Source organism: Podarcis cretensis (genome assembly GCF_951804945.1).
Source record: "Podarcis cretensis genome assembly, chromosome: 12".
Taxonomy (NCBI): Eukaryota; Metazoa; Chordata; class Lepidosauria; order Squamata; family Lacertidae; genus Podarcis; species Podarcis cretensis.
This window is the reverse complement of record NC_137181.1, coordinates 59,182,539-59,202,448: the sequence shown is the minus strand read 5'-3', so window position 1 is coordinate 59,202,448 and position 19,910 is coordinate 59,182,539. Positions and strand designations below refer to the sequence as shown.

Genomic DNA, 19,910 nt, shown 5'->3' with positions numbered 1-19,910 from the left:
CTGGTTCTTCTCAGTTTCTGTTTTCGGTATAAGTGAGATGAAAGCCTCTTTCCACGATTCAGGTGCCTTTTCCCCCTTCAGAATTTCATTACAAACTTCCTTCAATGGTTGTATCAACCATTCTTTCAACATTTTGTAGTACAAAATACTACAAAATGCTAGGTTCATTAATTTCAGTGGGTTTACTCTGAGTAGGATTTAGCTCGTCTTGTGAAGCTGGAGCAAGGCAAGGTGCAAAGATTGACCTTGCAGTCATGCTATGCTTCTAAGGTGCTTGGAGTACATTCAGAGCACTGAGCAACAGTGTTAAAAACTCATATTTATAAGCCAGGCACCAAATGGCTCCTTACACCAGGGCTACAGTCGCCAAAATGGAAGGCCAGTGATCCCAGGCATGCACCTCCAGATGCTGATGTCAGGCGCCATCCTGGCATTTGGGCATCTTCACTTGGTCACAAGTGGCCAATAGCCAGGTGGAAAATGTGCCTGGCACCTGGCAAATTCCGAACGCTGCTGTGCAATGTGGGTAATTTCAGGCTCAGAAACAGGGCAAGGAATGATTCCTACAGTCATTGCTGCATTTTGTAGGCACTCCAAGCACCTCAGAAGTGCTGCACAACTGTTGAGATGATCTCTGGTTCCAGCTTCAAGGTTTGGAGGATGTCTGGGTTCATCGTGCTCACCAGAGGAGGCTGGATACTCACCATGATGAACATTTAGAGTGTTCTTGTACATAGGTCTCTTGACTCAAACTTAGAGCGACACAAAGGGGATAGTTAAACAGGGAAGTAATGCACCCGTGTTGTCAAATTCTGGTAATCTTTGATTTCTACATATTCTAACAGTTTGAGACACTATTTATTGTTACATTTTTATTTTTGAATATTTTGCTGGTAGGCATGCACCTGCAAACTTGAACTCTCTCTAGCAGAACTGGAAGACTATCAAAGCTCATTTGTTTATGCTTTCGGACCGTCTTCAAGTTTTTCTGTGTTTTAAGGTTTGGGCAACAACTCTCTTCAGATCAATAGACTTTGACACTATGAAAATGACCAGTTACGTCTACCAAAAAGTCTTCCAGCTACAAGTACTGATATTTTGATCAAAACTTTTCTCTATCTCTGACAGAAAGCGGTAGAAGCAGCAGGGAGTGACAGCAAGTTCACTCTTTTTGAAATGCTGTGCTCTCTTAAGAGTGAATTCTCTTTTTGGTAGGCAACTGGAACTCCCAAAAGTGTCAGTAGGAGGCCTGCATGTCTGTTTAGGGTGCAAATAGACCTTCCTCCCCCCCCCACTTGTTTGGTTGTATTTTCTAACTGAAATATAGTCAGCTTAGGTTCCTTTCTCAGGTATTAATCCGTTTTTATTTAACTGCAATTTTATCCTGATTGCCAATTTTCTGCTTTTTTCCTGGGGGAAAATATTTTGCGAATTGTGAACTGTATTAATGATTTTGAAACAAACAAACCAAAAAGCAGTGAATATGGAGTCTTTAAGGGCCCTGAAGAATAGGCTCTTGAATGACTGTAAGGAAGATGTTAGTTAGCGAATGGGTCAAACCAGCAGTGTATCTGCCACTCAAGGATAGCAGCCCAGTTTGGGGGGCAGGGAGAGCAAACTGTTCACAGTTTTTTTGGGGGGGGAATTGCTTGTTTAATTGACTTTATGGATCTAATATTTTTTGTTAGTTTTCTTCTGTAAACTGAGATAGTAAACAACAGATTTCCCCTGGAGGAAATAGCGGGGCCAGCAGAAGTGAGGCTGAGCCCTAGAGTTGGAGACTTGAAAATACATCATGGTCTGCTGGGCCATGGCTGATTTTCATTTTCAGATACATGTAGTTAATATGATTTGTATGGTGCTTTGCATTCATGTGGTGGATGCAGAGCAGCAAGAAACTGGACTTGTTGTGTTTGTTCTCTCTTTTTGTTTTGTTTTGCAGTTATTTTTAAAAAGCCTTGAGTTTCTTAGTTTTAAAAAGCATGGAATTAGCCAAATTGTAAAATGGACTTGGAAACCACAAGATTTGAAACTCTTAAGGCAATGTTCCTTGGGGTTTGTAGGTTGTTGACCATGTAGGTAACATGCTTGGAAAGTTGGCATATGAGGACTTGAGGCTTTTTAAGACTCTAGTTAGAGAATGGTTCAACCAGTCTATCCCAGTCGACCAGAAAAACTAGCTTTTGACCAAGTCCATAATATCTCCTAATTGAAGACCAGGAACTAATGTCCACACTAGTACTTTTCCTTTCTATAAGACCTATGCAATTCTTTTGCAGATTAATCCATTCCATGTACTTGTAATGCCACTAATTTTATTGTTCTGCATCCAGCTAATATATGAGAGTGAACTGTCCCAATTTCCTTTCTTAGCTCACATAAAAGCACTGATAATCAGCAGAGGATTTCAGCCCCTGCAGATAATCTCTTCAGGGTTATCACTTACTTAACAAATGGATGTGTGAAGTATTTGTAAAAAGGCTTTTTGAAGTGAAGTTCCACATGGTTGCAGCTTAGAGCTGAAGACAAGGCAGTGTTTACACAGGGCAGAAGGTTTTGTCTGCCCAGTGTGGTTCTTCTCAAGTGCTAGTAGTCTAAGGCTAAACTGTTTGCCTTTCTAATGAAGTGAACTGTTTGTTTGAAATATATGGCAGAAGGTATTTAAATAGGCCCTAAAGTAAACCATAGCACTGTTCAAATATGCCCCCTGCATATCTGCTTGGGGAAGGGAAGGAAAACAATTTGGCCACAGCTTACCTCAGGGAAGAGCAGTTAAGGGAACTGTTTAAATAATAATAAACAGATAACTGCCGCAGTTCCTTACAAGCCGCCTTGTAAGAATGTATATATACTAGTAGCTTTGCATTAATGTAACTGTTTTATATGTAACTGTGCATTCTTGTAATATTTTTGTTCAAGTTGTTTGTTGTTGCTTCAGTTTTCTGTACACCACTTAGATGTATTTTTAATATATTAAGTGGTGTAGAAATTAAATCACCATCATCAAATGTTCTTCATATTGGGGACTCTTCAGTTCTGTGCCTAGACTGGCAGGGCCACCACGAAAAACCTCCATAATTTCTACGGTTTAAAACAAGGATTTAAATGTCAGCTGTGGAAACACGAGCCCTACCAAAAACAGCCATTTCCCCCCTCATATGTCCACAGAAGGGAAGATGGCAGGATCCCCAAGGATGGGCTCTTTGGGGAGCTGGATTCAGTCACCAGGCTCCTTGGCAGACCAACTCTGTGTTACAAAGATGTCTGCAAACATGACATGAAGGCCGGCAGGATCAACCCTGCCATGTGAGAATCCCTTCCAGGCAACCGCAAGAGTGCCTGGAGACAGCCAGGTCATGCGTCCACAGCAGTGACCAGAGGAGGAATGACCACTGGGAGGAGCACAGAGAGAAGAAACGCCACGGGGCATCTGCAGCAGCACAACTGGATGCCTTCATCTGCCCCCACTGCAACAAAAGAGTTTGGAAGGTTACAGCGCCTTCTGTGGCTGTAGGGCATAGTTACCCTCACATTTCAACCCTCTCCATTAAGGGCCTTAGACAGACTTTCCAGATGTTCCTGTAGAGATCGGGGAAAGGACCGTAAACAATAGATACTGGAATTTCCTGGGGGCAATTATTACCAAGAGGGTTGCTGTTCAATACTGTATTGACAAAGTGTGTGTGTGTGTGTGTGTGTGTGTACGTACGTACGTACTATATACTTGGGGCTGGGGAAAGTTTGGATAACTGAATAATAATTCTTTTCAAGTGCTGTTCAAATTAGGAAAAAATCAGCATATAGCCTTTTGTGTGATTTTGAGACCAGGCGTTTACTATTAAGGGGGTTAATTTAAAATATGTTGCTAAATATATTATATGAAGAAAGAGTACTTAAACTGATGCAATAGACTTAACTGTAGATTTTCATTAGGTTTTTAAAATAAGTCTTCATCTGTTCTTTGTATGCAGTTGTGAAACAAATGCAACAAGGAATCCTTAAAAAAAAATGCTTTTAGTGTGCAATAAACACACTAGAATTTCAGTGGGTTTTCAAAAAGCTACAATAGTGGCATTAAGAAAAGACATTCTCTTTGAAGTTACTGACCAAAAAGGGAATGCTGTCATCTCTGTCATGAGCATTTAAACTTTTAACCTCCAACCTTTGTGTCAAAGCATTTTTCCATATGGATGTAAGCTTACCTCTCAAGCCCCCTCGCTGTCCCATTTCCTTCTTGACTCAGTGGGGAATGAAATACTGAAATGGTGGGGAAACCAGTTGCCTCCCACCCCCAAGATAAAAGGATGACGAGAAAGGCCTCTTCATCAGATCTGAGACATCCAGCATGCTGACACAGGGGGAGAGGTGCCCCTTTAGGTCCCAAGAATTAAGTCCCAAGTCATTTAGGGCCCTACAGGTCAGCACTAGCATCTGAGAACACCTCCTGGAAGCACATTGGTAACCAGTGAAGTTCTTTGAAGATTGGTGTTACATGATGCCTGCTAGTTGCACCAGACAATCTACATTCTTTACCAGTTTCAGTTTTCAGGTTGTTTTTAAAGGCAGCCCCACACATAGTACATTACAATAACCCAACCCCAAATTAGAGATTATTTTAGACCATCATCTTCTTATGTTTGAAGATAGATGATATTTGTTTTGTGAATTACTTTGTGTTTATTTTTATCAACAGTGTGTGTGTGTGTGTGTGTGTGTGTGTGTTTGAATGTGTGTATAATATATGTAAACCAACAACAACAACAACAACAACAAGAGTATGGATCACTCTGGCCGGGTTATCTCTGGCCAGGAAAGGCTGTAGCTGGTGAACCAGCAAGATCTGGAAAAAGACACTCTGAGCCACTGACATTACCTGTGTCTCCGCTGATAGTTCTACATCAAGAAGTATCTCCTAACTAGACACCTGCTATCTCCATCTAAAACAGGCTTCCCTCCTCCAATTCCACCATCTAGGAGCCACCTACCCTCATCCAGCACATCACAGCCTCCAAGCACCTGCACTGCCTCATCTGACTCACAGGACAAAGAGAAATAGACCTGGAAGTCTTCAGCACACTGATGGAACTGCTCTCCAAATACCCTGATGACTTCACTCAATGTCTTCATGTGGTTGCTAAAGAGCATGGGTGACAAGATGGAACATTGTGGAACTCCAGAGTACAAATGCCATGGGGTTGAGCAAGAACTCCTCTACTGCAGCAACCATCCCTGCAAGTTGATGTGAAGCACCTTATCGCTGTACCTCCAACTCTTACAAGCGAGCAGATTCTGCAAGATATTATGGGCAGTGGTATCAAAAGCCTCCAAGAGATGAATGAAAGTCAACAGATGCACTTTCCATTTGTGTCCCAGTAGAGGTCAACTTTCAGGGCAACCAAGGCTGCGTCAGGGGCAGAAACAGACATGAAAGCAAACAAAAATGGGTCTAGATAATCCACCTCCCAACATCTCTTGTGATAAACTACATATTCTGGTGGGGAGTGGGGAATGGTCCACAAAGCAGTATGTCTTTGTGCTCTAAAGGAATGTTGTGAAACACTCCAGATGCTAGTTTTGACCTATAAAGCCTTAAACAGCTGAGGACCGCAATACCACAAGGACTGCCTCTCTCTGAAGCTAGGACCTGCGTTACTTTATAAGCTGGAATAGCAGAGATGAAATCACTAGACCAAATCATGTAGTGTACAAGTCAGTGATGAACCAATTTCACCTAATCTATGTCAGTTCCATATGTTGGAAGTGTTTGCTGCAGATCTGTGTTATGGAGTCATGCCATTCCATTACCACCAGGTAATTTATCTGAATACCAGTTGCTGGGGAGCAACAGCTGGATAAAGCTATTACCTTCTTGTCCTCCTTGTGTACTTTGTGGAGGCATCTGGTTGGCTATTGTGACGCTAGAGAGGCCTGTGGTCTCTCTGATACAGGAAGGCTTTCCTTACATTTCTAAGAAGATGCCTGAGTGATTCTTGCATCTATTATCCTACCATCTCATATTTTGGTATTCCCATTTGCAGTTACAAAGTTGGCGTCATGGCTTGCAAATTCAGATTAAAAAAAAAATCATGAGGCATTAATGTATTTCCAAGGCACAATTATTATTCTTTGAATTTGTAACTGTGAAAAGCTTAATATAAAGACAGGCTTACTAGGGACTGTGCTCTGCTAGCATTGCTCTCCAAACCCCACTGACTCCCCTTAGTGCTCATCAAATTTACCTTAGACTAGGGTAGGGGAGCCTTGTTGGCTCCACAGCCCAGATCCTTATCTGGATTGGCCTCATGAGCTGCAGACATGCCAATCGCACGATATTACAATGATGTAAGGTGATGTAAGAGGGACGTGGGTGGCGCTGAGGGTTAAACCACAGAGCCTAGGACTTGCCGATTGGAAGCTGGCAGTTCGAATCCCCACGACGGGATGAGCTCCCATTGCTCGGTCCCTGCTCCTGCCAACCTAGCAGTTCAAAAGCATGTCAAAGTGCAAGTAGATAAATAGGTACCGCTCCGTCGGGAAGGTAAACTGCGTTTCGGTGCGCTGCTCTGGTTTCGCCATAAGCAGCTTAGTCATGCTGGCCACATGACCCGGAAACACTGTCTGCAGACAAACGTCGGTTCCCTTGGCCAGTAAAGCGAGATGAGCACCACAACCCCAGAGTCGTTCGTGACTGGACTTAACTGTCAGAGGTCTTTTACTTTTACCTTTTTAAGGTGATGCTAAAAGGCAAAGGTTTTTTTCTTCATTTTATTAGCGATTTCCATGGAATCCCATGCTAAAATGATGCAGCCCTTCCTCCCTTTTAACAAGATATTTTTATGTATGCCCCTTTTCATTTAAGGAAGGGTGTGCATTAAATACCCCCTTAAAAGTTACCAGGCATTTTAGAACGGGTTTCTATGAAGGTTTGCATGGACTCTCCTGCTTGAACAGTGGTGGAAGAGTGATATTGCAGTTCACAGCACCAACGCTGGCAGCAAAAGTAACTGCAGTGTGATAGCAGCATTAGCTTCTTGTTATAAGTAAGGGAAAATGGGTGTGTGATAACTATTTCTGAAATGTGTGAACCTACTGGAGAGGAAAGAAAGGACTGGAAAAATTAACCCTCAAAGAAGGAAGAGCAAATATGGTTTGGTAGAACTGGCAAATATGGTTTGGTAGAACTCAAAATAGTCTGTAGTAATGTAACAAAGTTATTAGGGAACACTGTATGTAAAAATATACTTGAAAGAGCAAGAGCAAGTCAGTATTAAATAACAAAATCACTCTTTGGAAAGATTTACAAAACTTTTGGGAAAAATGAATGATGTAGAAGGAGTAAAGTATGTTGCATTGGTTCAGAATTTGGTATAGTACTAAAGGCATCTTATCTGGAAAGAAAGATCAGAATGATGGAAAAGGAAAATAGTCATAGGCTTATACTCAGAGGAATGTACACACATAGTAAAAGAATGAGATTTAGGTCTGGAAAAGGGATCTGTGTTTGGATTTAATTTTCTTTAATGATTTGGCAGACAGAAAACCGCATATTGAAGGAGATGCCAGATTGGGAAGTTGTGGGTTTATGTCAGTAATGACCATTTAAATGGCAAAAATAGAACTGCAGGATGTGGCTGCAATCCTGTCCTTATGCTCACTTATACCTGGGAGTAAATTCCATTTTACTGTATGAGACTTACTTCTGAGTAGACTTGTGTAGGACTGCATTGTTGCATAATTCTAGGCACAAGCCTTTCAGCACTGTGGGAGGCAAACAAGAAAAGAGAGAGGTAAAAATTATGTTTTTACTAATGATTAATTACTTTATTGTATTTTTTTGCCTAACACAGGGCAATCCGTAGGGGGCATACAATCAAGTTTACAAACACATAGAATTGTTAAAAATATTAGAAAATAGATCAGAACATAAAACATGAGTTTCCAAAGTGGCTCACTACTTCAGAGTACAAATCTATCAGCAGCTGATGGGACTTATTGCAGGGATGAGGGAACCTTTTTCAGCCCAAGGGTTGCATTTCCTCATGGGGAACCTTCCAGGGACCACGTGCATACGTCAACGTTTCACATTTCCTGACCAATGAGCTGATGAGCATCCCTGTGGCAACATTAGGTTAAAATGGAAATAGGGAATGGAAAATGGAAATAAGAGTAGTAACGAATCCCATGAGCTGGCTTGAGGGCCAGTGGAGAGGACGTGTGATGGGGGTTGGTCTGCAAGGTGGGTTCACTGCACATGGGTGAGCTTGAGATACAAATCAGCCACTTTAGATGCCTCTTGAAGTTACTTCTACTTCGCAGTTGTTGAGTGTGAGGCAGGCCACAAACGTATCTGCAACACTTGTATAATGTCCCACTAGTACCACTCTAAGAGTACATTTTGTGCTTTGTTGCGACCTACCAAACTACACACAGGCCTGTAAGATGTGTGGCAGCTATCTTGTTTTTGTATTCTGCAGATGGCAGTAAAAGCAGGATGTCCGTTGAGTCTCTGGTGGGCTATCGTACATGGTTGGTGTGCTGCATTTGGTTTGGCGAGTTGCAAGTTGTGCAACTCTACGACCGCCACGTCGTAGGTGCTTAGGGCAGGTCTAGGAAATTAGTTTCAAGAGTTTTATTTAAATATAAAAGAGCCCTATTTGATCAAACCAAGAATTCCACCTAGTTCAGCATCCTGTTTGCAGTACTGGCCAAGCAGATGCCTCCAGGTAGAAGACAGCAACCTCTTCCATTGTTTATCCTCAGTTGCCTGATCCTCAGCAATGCTACCTATGAATCTCAGATTCCATTTAGCTATCGGCAGTTGACAGGCCTGTCCTCTATAAATTTGTATAATCCTTTGGAAACCAGTGCTTTAAAAGCCATCTGAACCAGTGCCCATCACCCCTTCCATCTGAATTATATGATTTAATAATTCCAGAATGTTCTTAAATTTCAAAACTTTCCCAGAGTGTGCTAACATGTAGATTGGGACATGCTATGCCTGTTTTTAGATACATCTTCACCCGCATAGTCGCAGTATTTGCAAAGGATGTGTTTATGCATAATGTATGTTAGTTTCTTTTGCCAACGTATACAGGTGAAATGGGGTATAGTAATCGTGCAGAATTTCCTTGCCCACATTGGCTACAGGGGACGCATTAGCCCCAGTTGTGAAAGCAAAAATGCTTGAATTCTGTGTGACAGAATTTAGTTGAGGTCATGCTATCTGATTTCGGTCTTAATAAATCATCCAAATCAGGAACTCTGGTTTTTAGAGAATTCCATTTTCTCATTATTCTGGAAAGCTATGAATGCATTTTGGGAGCTGAAAGTTTCTGTGCATTAGGGCTGATTTATATGCAGTAGTATAAACTTTCCTGGTGTTATGTATTTTATTGCTACCACCACAGAAAGGAAAAGATGTGACTGTAGGAAGATCCCATCAACATGTATGCAGCCAGGCCAGGCAGGAGTCCAGAGCAGCTGGATTAAAGCACACAGCTGGAACCTAGAGATGAAACTGCTTTTGCCTCGCTTTTCTTGAATTTGTTTGTTTGGTTGTTTGGGTGTGAGCTTTATCCATGGTGTAAACACCAATGTGCAGGGAACTTAGAGGAGCGGAAAATGCAGCCCAGAATGGTTGTTTGGGCTAAGGAGAGAGATAAATTGCTTTTTCACTTGCGACAGAGCATTTGAAGTAACAGAGGAAGGGGGTTCTTTTGTCAGTTTCTGGCAGAGTCCAATTTGTCATTTTCTTGCAGAGAGCACATTATTAAGTTTGTTAAAGAACACCACACCGACCCAGAAGTTATAAAAAAGGGCCCGTGGCAAAACAAGATCTCCACGCATTCCAGGAAAAGACTCCAATTCCAAATAACATTGTGACAGGACCAGAGTGTGCCATTTGTTTCTGTTTTGTTTTCTTGAGTTTATACACATGTACTTGTGATGTAGAACTGTAGATAATTTGAAAGGGGTGTTATACCAGTTGCCAAGAGCAGAGCTTAAGTGGAAACTGTACTCCATAGCTAGCAAATTTCTTTGGCCTCTCATATATGCACACGCGCGCGCGCGCGCACACACACACACATATGAGAAAGAGAGAACGATATGTATTGTGTTGTGTATCCCTGCACTTTTGTTGTTGACAATGCTTTCCCCCTCTTACTCAAGAAATACAGTTTTGTTTTGTTTTAAAAAAGCATCCTATGGATGCATTTTTATTAAAACACATTATTGACAGGAAGTAAATAGTTTCCTTTACCACCATCTTCTTGTGCGTCTTCAATAACCACTTGGACCTGATGATTATATGGAAAAACAAACCAGGGCTGTCTAGTGTGTGGAGCCAGTTAAGGACATTCAGGGATCATAAGAGTCTGTTTGCATCTTTCTTATCACCTAACACGAGCAAAAGACTTGGATTCTCTTATTGGCCATAGTTCGGTATCTGGCCATGCAGTTATCTTGCAAAGTAATCCTGGCGAGGCATCGCGGAGCATGTTTGGGAAGATGCATTTTCATCTAGCCTGCCTCTTTATGGGGAAAGATGAAGGCTGAACTTCTTTGCTGGGGCGTGAAAACATTCTCCTCCCAGTTTGGCTAGGCCAGTCCCCATGTGAGGTAACTTAACAGTAGAGACAAGCTAGTCATGAAAATAGTGGTTTTTTGTGACGTTTTAGTTGCTATAATAAAGGCATTGTTGCCCTAATATGGAATTCGGAAGTTTTCTTATTGGCCAACACAACTACCTTTTATATTAATAACCACACAATTACATCCCTTCGGATTTTGAGCCGTAACACGGAATTATCCTGAAGTTCAAAGCCAGCCCAAGTCGTTTAGTTGCCAAAAGCAGACAATCCAAGTGACACGCTCTGCTTACCACTAAGTAACGTGGGGCACAGTCCACTGGGAACTCATTGGCATGAATGAAAACTGTGCCCTGCCATGCTCTTGCTCATTTCCTGTCCATTTCAGTGGGGAAATGGCTCAGATCTGTCCAGTTTCCCACCCTTAGTGACACCTTTAATCCTCCATCTGGGGCTGCAGACTCTCCCTAAATTTGTTTTACAGCTCTTAGTAAATTCTAGGCGATCACTAAGTAAATAATATTAACTTCTGGGAGCCAATTGACATTGATAGGGGAATTTTAACATGCTTGCTTATTAACAGGTAATAGGACTACTAAAATACTGGGTTTTTCTTTTTTTAAACATAGGTTTTTAAATCTGTACACAGTGGAGTTGCAATGACTGTGGAAAGCAATAAAGTGCTCTAGCTGAAAGCCAGCCAGCAGCTATTTAGCCAATACCTGCAGCAACTCTGGCCTGCTAAGGAGCTTTCAGTGGCTGCCAGTTGTTGAAAATGTTTCCAGCCTTTTTTTCTTCCAGCTCAGATAGCTACTTCTCCAAGCATTTGGCACCCAGATTGTTGGGGAACCACCGAAAACAAATAAAGTATGTTCCCACAAGGTGTTTTGGTTTACATAAACACAAAGGTGGCAAAACAGACACCAAGTGTGTGTAATACTTGGTCCCGCTGCTTTGCTTTGCCAAGGGGGGAATTCCAGCTGGAACAATGTATTGCTCGGAACGAGCTCTGGAAACTCTGCACAGAAGTGTAATGAGTGAAACAAAATGAGAAGTAAGGGGACTCGGTCAAACACAGTGCAATCTTTTCTTTCTTTCTTTTTGTTTTAAAAGGTTGTCCACCACTGGGGACATCTCCTCGAGGCCCCCACCAGGACCAGGCTAAGGCAATTAGTAGTTGCACCCAAATCTAGACCTGGAGGGTCTCCAGCTCAGGTTCCAGGTGTGCTGTGGCTTCAGCCAGACTGTAGCCGTCAGAACCTACTACTATTTTGAAATGTCAGGGACAGAAGACCAATGCAGACATTTGTTTCTGCTTGCCAGGGCTTTTGTTTCATGGCACTATTCACTTTTGGCATTATTTAGTTGACATCCTGCTTGCCTTGTACATGGAGATCATAGTCAACTGTTTCTGTTGACTGTGTTGCTGAGTCTAAAGGAGAGGAGCAGAAGTGCGTAGAACTAATTGGCTTCTGAGGCAGAAAGAGAAGGAAACCACACCTCTCTGAGACAAAATGAAAATGGAGGGGAAACCTGTCTCAAACATTATAATAGTCATCTCCATCCTAGTATCCCCCAGATGCTTTGGCCTACACTCCCACCAGCCCCAGCTTGCATGGCCAACCATCAGAGATAATGGAAGGTTGTTGTCTCAAATGTCTGGAGGGTACCAAGTTGGGGAAAGCTGCACTCGAGTCATGAGTATTAATAGCAGGAACACGTTTTTGCCCAACTGCTTCTACAGCCCAATGGATAGCTAGTGTGTTTATTGCACATAAAGTCAATGACGAGATTGTCATTGACCGGCCTATCTATTTTAAATGTATTCTGAATGTTCTTACGTGACGCCAATAAAGGTCACTTGACTTGACATAAAGTCAAAATGGGCTGCAATCTGGAATAGAGAGGGCACAAACAATATTCCCTTGCCCCATACCATAGGTCCCCAATTACAGCCTGGAGTTGGGGGCACAGTTCAGACAGTGGCAAAAGCTGTGCACACTGGCATCTTTATGGGCATAGGTAAGGGGCATGTTTCCTCTGATGAGCCCCTCCCGGGGCACACCTCTTATTTTCTCACATATAGCCGAAAGGCTGCTTTCTACTCTATGGGGAAAAGCAAAACTGCAATCATCATTCTTTGGCAAGATGCCCACAGCCAGCCCCCACCCCAGGCTACCCTTCCTACACTGACATGACCTTCACCCTAACACTGGGCAGCCTAACTTTCACTGACAGGTGTAGCAGTATGTATCCTCCCCACCACTCCCTGAAAAATAAAAAAAACTTCATAAAAAAACTTCATAAAAAAACTTCATCGTCAAGAGAAGAAACTGAATATTAATTGCCTTTCTCTTTATTTCCTTTTTGTTTGTTTTTCATGCTAGAATGAAAAATTAGATGTGGCTGAAGTTAGTCAGCTGTTCCCTAGGACCATGCACATAGTTTATAAAGCACTATGTGAATTTACCAGACCAAGTGAACAAGAGACCAATAGGACAAAGCCTTTATGAGAACTGATATTCTAAGATCATGAAGCAGAATTGCTGAGTTATGCACTAATGGTACATCTTCAGTGTGTTCATATTCTGCATTTCTTATTTCAAAGGAGGGAAGTAATGCTTCAGGAATGGGTATAGCACTGACTTAGCAGAGACTTCACATTGATGCAAAATGTTGATTACACATATGCAGGTAGACAAGTGATAAATAAGAAAGATACTGGAAAACCTTTAATGCCTGTCAGAGGACTCCTATTGGTCTGTATTAACCATGCCCTCAGTTCAGCAAGAAGATTGCATTTGCTTTGATATTTTAATAGAAAACGGAAACGCCGTTTACCTTCCCGCTGGTAAGCGGTCCCTATTTATCTACTTGCACCCGGAGGTGCTTTCGAACTGCTAGGTTGGCAGGCGCTGGGACCGAGCAGCGGGAGCGCACCCCGCCGCAGGGATTCGAACCGCCGACCTTTCGATCGGCAAGCCCTAGGCGCTGAGGCTTTAACCCACAGCGCCACCTGCGTCCCTTATCACTAGTATACCTGTGTTTAAATTGTAGTACTGCTGCAGGTGGAGGCTTACATGACTGAATGTTCCCCTTAGTTGGGGTGGGGAGGAATCCCTTTAGAGTAAAAGAAGGAAAAGGTGTTCAGGAGAAATGCTGCCATGTCTGTCACAGTTCTCAGCAACCCCCTGGCCCTTGTGTATACTTTTGAAGTTGTGCTCCTGAAACACCCTGGAGAACTAGAGTCATTGGCCTTGTAGAGAAATAGGAAAGGTCATAAAAGCCTCTCATTGCCAGTATTGCTCTGCATTGTCCGTAGCTTGGGAATAACGTAGTCCTTAATTTTGAAAAAAGAAACTGCTCAGACACTGTTGATGGGTTCCAGCTCATTTTCGTTATTGTAGCATGACCCATTAAAGAAAAACATATTCCACTGTTTGAATTAGTTAGTCCTGTATATTTCCAGTGTAGCCCTATACACTGACTTTCATTTAAGAGGACTCCACTTCCATAGGCGCTATTCATATATTTTCCTCCTCTGGCACTTTGGGGATCAGACAATCCTTAGTATATTTCTTCACTGGGGAAATATTAGTTAGAGTGAAGGTAGATGAGGCAGATGTCAATTTAAGGACTGATGCCCTTTCCTCTTCTGGTAAGACTATATAATAAGAAAAATATTGTACTAGGAGGAGCGAGCCAACAGGAAACCAAGCTGGCAGCTATAAAAGCCATACATAGATAAATCACATACACACACCAGTTACATATTTATAGGGCCCCCAGTCTGGTTCAAGTCAAGTTCTCTCTGTAGGGGCTCTTTCAAATAAGTATTTGAAGAAGATTTCTGTATGAATATTCAAAGCGTTTCTATCTACCTCCCTTTGCACCCACAGGCATGTAGAATTTACTGCTTACCTGTGAGCTGTGTGGAGTTTCAATTCCTTTGGTGCAATTGATTTCAATGGTTGAGTACATTATCCCCCCTTTCTCCCATTTCACATGTTACTTTTTTGGCAGTAGAGTACACAGCACTTAGCAGCTGGTTTGTGAAACCATCAGTCAGGAAATTGTATGATAAATAGGGGGTAGCCAGGTTTAGTGGCACTTTATTCTGCTTCAGCAGTTTTAGCTTGACTTTGGAAAAATCACCATGTGGTATTTTGTCAAGGGTTGCAACAAGAGATGGCTAGAGTGCAGCAACTTAGCATACATCCTGCTTGAGCTATGATGTTCCACAGCTGTATTGCTCATGTGTAAGGAATAAACTCTGAGCTGGATAATTATGGTGAATGCCAGTTTTTCGGATTTCTCCTCATCATGCTGGTGGCTGTGGACAGCTCTGTTACAGTGATTGACTACTTTGTCTCTGCCCTCCCCACACAATGGAAACTGCAAACAAGGTGCAATTAAGAACCGGTGAGGAGCTTAATGCAAGAGGACTCACAAAAGGGTGCTCTTTAAATTCATGATCAAGATTCTTGCGACATAATATTACAGTATTTAAATTGCATATAATACTATTGCATGCCCTTAGATGCTTAAGAGCACTTGCACTGCTTCACAAACTGCATTTTCTTGTATGAGTAAATGTGAAAACATAGGGGCTTTGCAGTTGTGTACAGAAAGCTAACTATCAGCAGGCGTGATCCTGAAAGTGCCTTCCATGTAGGAATTTAGTCATATGGTCCTCATTCATCTACACATGAAGAATATACATCAGGCTGCTAGGATTGATGCTTCTTTGTAAGTAAGGGTGATCTGAAAGTATCTGGGAGATTGTGCTCCAAGCCTTTTGGATTCAATGCATGTGGTCCTACTGCTGAGTTATGGATGCTCCCTATTAACTAGGCCTAAGTCAGGGGTCAGCAACCTTTTTCAGCCGTGGGCCAGTCCACTGTCCTTTAGACCATGTGGTGGGCCGGACGATATTTTGAAGAAAAAAAATGAACAAATTCCTATGCCCCACAAATAACCCAGAGATGCATTTTAAATAAAAGGACACATTCTACTCATGTAAAAACATTGATTCCTGGACTGTCCACGGGCCAGATTTAGGAGGCGATTGGGCCGGCCCATGGACCTTAGGTTGCCTACCCCTGGATTAAGTGAATGGAGTCTTTAGTTGAGCTGGTATCAAATAGGAATTCGGCATCCGGAACAGGCTCAGGGTTTGTTGTGTTGAAGCTCTAGTCAATATAAACATTTTAGGATTTTGCCTTTGTACCACAGGCAGCTTTCACCTTCTATATGCTCCAACATGTCTCTTAACAAAGAAGATAAAGTGTGGGTAGAATTGGCGGCATTATTTCAGGATAGGTGCAAAGGATTGGCCGCTTTTTAAGGATTTCCTCACTCCAAGAAACCCACACGGAAAGCTGTTTAATGTGCCTGTTTCAGAAATACGATCTTGGCAGCCTGGTCTCAAGCAATGTGAAGGGATGTTTGTCTTGGAGGAGATGAATACAAACAATCTTTTATGAGGTATCACAGCATTTATGGTTAATGTTTTCTACTGGAGAATCCAAAGACAAGTTCTTAAGTAAGACTCGCTGTTTGTCACACAGGTTGCTCCACATGAACTGAAATGTGTGTCAGCTCCATGCCCCTGTGAGTCCCTATAATTCATGCTAAGCCTTGTGGAAGTTGGTGGGGGTTGCAGGGAACTTTCCCATACGAATCAAGGCCTATATCTTTGTGTTTAAGAGGGAGGACAGAAGTTGAGGCGCTAGAAATTATTGTTTTAAGTGGTACTTTGTCGTTTACATTAGCAATCCATTACAGTTCCTTGAGGTTCAGGATCAATTCAGACTTGCTGGTAAGAAAGCAATTTAAGAGTCAGAATCTAAAGTTTTTTTTTATGGCAACTGTGATCTGAATATGATCTCATATATGTGAACTTATATGAGGTCTCTGTTCATGTGGATGGTGTCTGAGGAGCTTACTCATTAGATTTCCACATGTTGGGAACCGCCCTGAGAACTTTTGATGAAGGGCCGTATAGTAGTAGTAAAAGGTAAAAGGACCCCTGACCCATTAGGTCCAGTTGTGACCGACTCTGGGGTTGCAGCGCTCATCTCGCTTTATTGGCCGAGGGAGCCGGCGTTTGTCCGCAGACAGCTTCTGGGTCATGTGGGCAGCAGGACTAAGCCGCTTCTGGCGAATCAGAGCAGCGCACGGAAACGCCGTTTACCTTCCTGCCGCAGCGGTACCTATTTATCTACTTGCACTTTGATGTGCTTTCGAACTGCTAGGTTGGCAGGAGCAGGGACTGAGCAACAGGAGCTCACCCCATTGTGGGATTTGAACCGCCGGCCTTCTGATTGGCAAGTCCTAGGCTCTGTGGTTTAACCCACAGCGCCACCCGTGTCCCTAGTAGTAGTAGTAGTAGTAATAAACACTTTATCCATTAGGAATGAATTATTATCTGTTTTGCTTACTATAAACAGCTGTCTTTTGTCAGGCTTCATGTTTTAAATAGTGTACTTACATCGGGGATTTTTCAGCCTTTCTGTATTGTGACCCAAGTTCTGGTTTGCATGTACTTTGTGGGCCACTGCATATTTGCTTCTTACAGCTTCCTATGGGAGGCTGGTGGAAGAGCTTCCAAGTGAAACCTCAGTTTCTTCTGCATTCCACTAATGCTGTTGTGAACATGTGAGGGAGAATGGAAAGAGGAGGAAATGTTCCTGTATTTGCGTAGGCTCTGTCATTTCACCCAAGACACTGCAACAAATTGTGGCCAACAAGACGTTATGAGAGATAATGTGGCTGCAGCTTCTCTATATTTCGCCACACTAACATGTGGTAGAATAAACACAGGACACAGTGAAGTAAACATTCCCCCCCTCCAGTTAATTGTCTGCTGTTTGCAGGAGGTGGAGAAGCACTAATCCTGATGATGTTGCATCATCATGCACTTCATTTATGAAACATTACTAGGGAGGTATGGGGGGGGGGGCAGCTCCAGTAGTACTTTGCAGTGGACTTTGCTACACTATATTTTTACAAGTACTTTAAAAAAAGAAAGAAACACATGCTAATAATAATAAATATTGGGGTGTGCTTATGAAAGGCTAGCTGATCTCTTTGATCTGACACTTCACATATGCGCACTGCAATTATTTATTAAAGACTTCTTTATGTAATTTTCCATTAAAGTGATGAAAAGAGAATATTAAAATTAAGACATGAATATTCATGTGTGCCAAGCAAATTGGATGAGCCAAACTCTGTATCTTACACATTTGGCTTGGGTACATGTAAATGCAAAGGTATATTCAGTGCTTTTTTTTAAAAAAAAATATTTTATTAAGGGTTTTCTTGTTTTACAGTGTAAGTGTAATGCCTCGTATTTTTTTTTTCCCCCATGTAACATTTTTACAAATCCATTTCATGGTATATTCAGTGCTGTGCAATATTATTGTTGCTGTGTGCCTCTTCATGCTTCTTGGAAGGTTTGTGTCTTCAGGGGGGCGGAAAATTTCAAAATGTGGTGTGATTCTCTGAGAATCTCTGTATTCTTTCTTTTCTTTTTTAAAGCCTTATGGCTGCTTGTGATAGGCCGTAGCTCAGTGGTAGAGCTCATGCTTTGCATAGCAGAAGGTCTCCGGTTCAGTACCTGGCACCTCCAGCCAGCCAGAAATATGTAGCAAGTGATATGAAAGAGCCACCTCTGCCACTGCCAGCCAATGTAGAATAAATTGGGCTAGATGGACAAATAGTCTGGCCAGCTACAAGGCCTCTTGCTGTGTTCCTAAGCCATGCTTGGTAGTGGGCAGTGCCCTTCGAAACCAGAAAAGTCAACAGGATTGCTCAGTGAGGTTTTCAGTGGCCAGAGGTTTGACCCCCGAAGGCTCACTCATCCATTGCCTCCCGAGACAGACGGATACCAACCACAGGCCAGAGGGTAGAGCTTCCATGCCATGCAGAGATCCTTATCCTTCCCCACGAATAGCAGAATTAGGCAAAATAGTTTAACAGTGCAAAATAAGAGAAAATATTCAAATGTTCATAATTCGTATTATCTGTGTAGATACAACTCATATTTTCTTTTCACAGCGTTGGGGGCTGCCTGGGTGCAGATTTCTTACATATTTCTTTGGGGGGTTTTGGCAGTGTGTACACACAGACTTGTTTATTGGATCTTTTAAATATTATATACTGCTAAGGTACAATAACAATGAGATTTGGAAACCCATGTTTCTTTTTTCAGATCCGCCTCACCTTTTCCCAGCATTCCACCCTCCTGTTCCAATTGACGCAAGACACCATGAAGGGCGTTATCATTACGAACCATCTCCCATTCCTCCGCTACATGTGTAAGTATGAACTCTTGCAGCACCTTGGCTTACTAAAGAACAGCTGAAGAAAAACATCATAGGTCACTGCATCTTTTGTGCTGCTTGAGCAACCTATAGCAGCAGGAGACCAACTTCCTTTAGCAGACCCCTTTAAGAGGTCTCCCCATAGTTTAAAAGCAACGCCCTCCTCCTCTAAATGTGGATGGGTTGATTGCAATGAGCACACTCTGTGCATGTTTAGAGGTGCTCTTATGCTACCACCTTCTATGCGTAATGGAAATTGGCTCCAGATGACGTGATAACTTTGTGGTGTTGGTTCAGTGCCTTTCACACGACTGGAAGAATCCACACGAAAGCCAAACAATTTTTCTTACGACATGCCTTTTCAGACTCTGGTTCCTATCTGTATTTCATTTCTAGTTCGTTTTGCAAAGTATCCGAGAAATTGGGATTGATAGGCGCAGGGTAGCCAAATTAGTGTCAGACTTGGCTGGACTGAAGCGTGATTACACACACACACGTGTATAATTCCCCACAATGGACTCAAGATATCATGCCACCAGGAGGTTTTGGGGTGTCATAGCTTTCCTATCTGTGCTACCAGAAAAACACAGGGGAAGCTGCATGTGTTTTACAGGAGCCACCTGTCTGATGGTGTGGAGCCAAGGTGGCAGTGAGGTCAAGGTTATATGGACTCACTCATGGGAATGTTGAGTTGGCTCCATCAGTGCATCAGCACTAGGGTGGCTGTCCTGTTTTGCCACCTGAGACACTCTATGCCCATCCCCACCAAAGCTTTGTTTACTGGGGTTGCAATGTAACCGCTTCTGGGTTCCAGCAAGACCTTGAGAGCCCCACAAGATTTCACAGGAACCCAGAAGCTATTTATTCTCACTTCTGCAGCAGTGTCCCTTGGATTCCACTGTCCAAGGCAGCTGCCTCAGTCCGCCTCATGGATGGTCCGGCCCTGATCATCACAGCCCTTCCTGATAAACAGCCACATGACTTCTGCACT

General features: G+C 42.6%; 1 protein-coding gene across 5 annotated transcripts in view; it reads left to right on the top strand.

Annotated features, from left to right (window-relative positions):
• The window catches only part of GLI3 (GLI family zinc finger 3), a 260,995-nt gene that overhangs the window by 123,543 nt on the left and 117,542 nt on the right, over window positions 1-19,910 (top strand). For all 5 annotated transcript variants that reach the window (XM_079947518.1, XM_079947515.1, XM_079947517.1 and 2 more), the window contains one exon: window positions 18,808-18,913. In XM_079947518.1, the coding sequence (XP_079803644.1) occupies window positions 18,808-18,913 (106 nt within the window). The remainder of the gene's footprint in view (window positions 1-18,807; window positions 18,914-19,910) is intronic.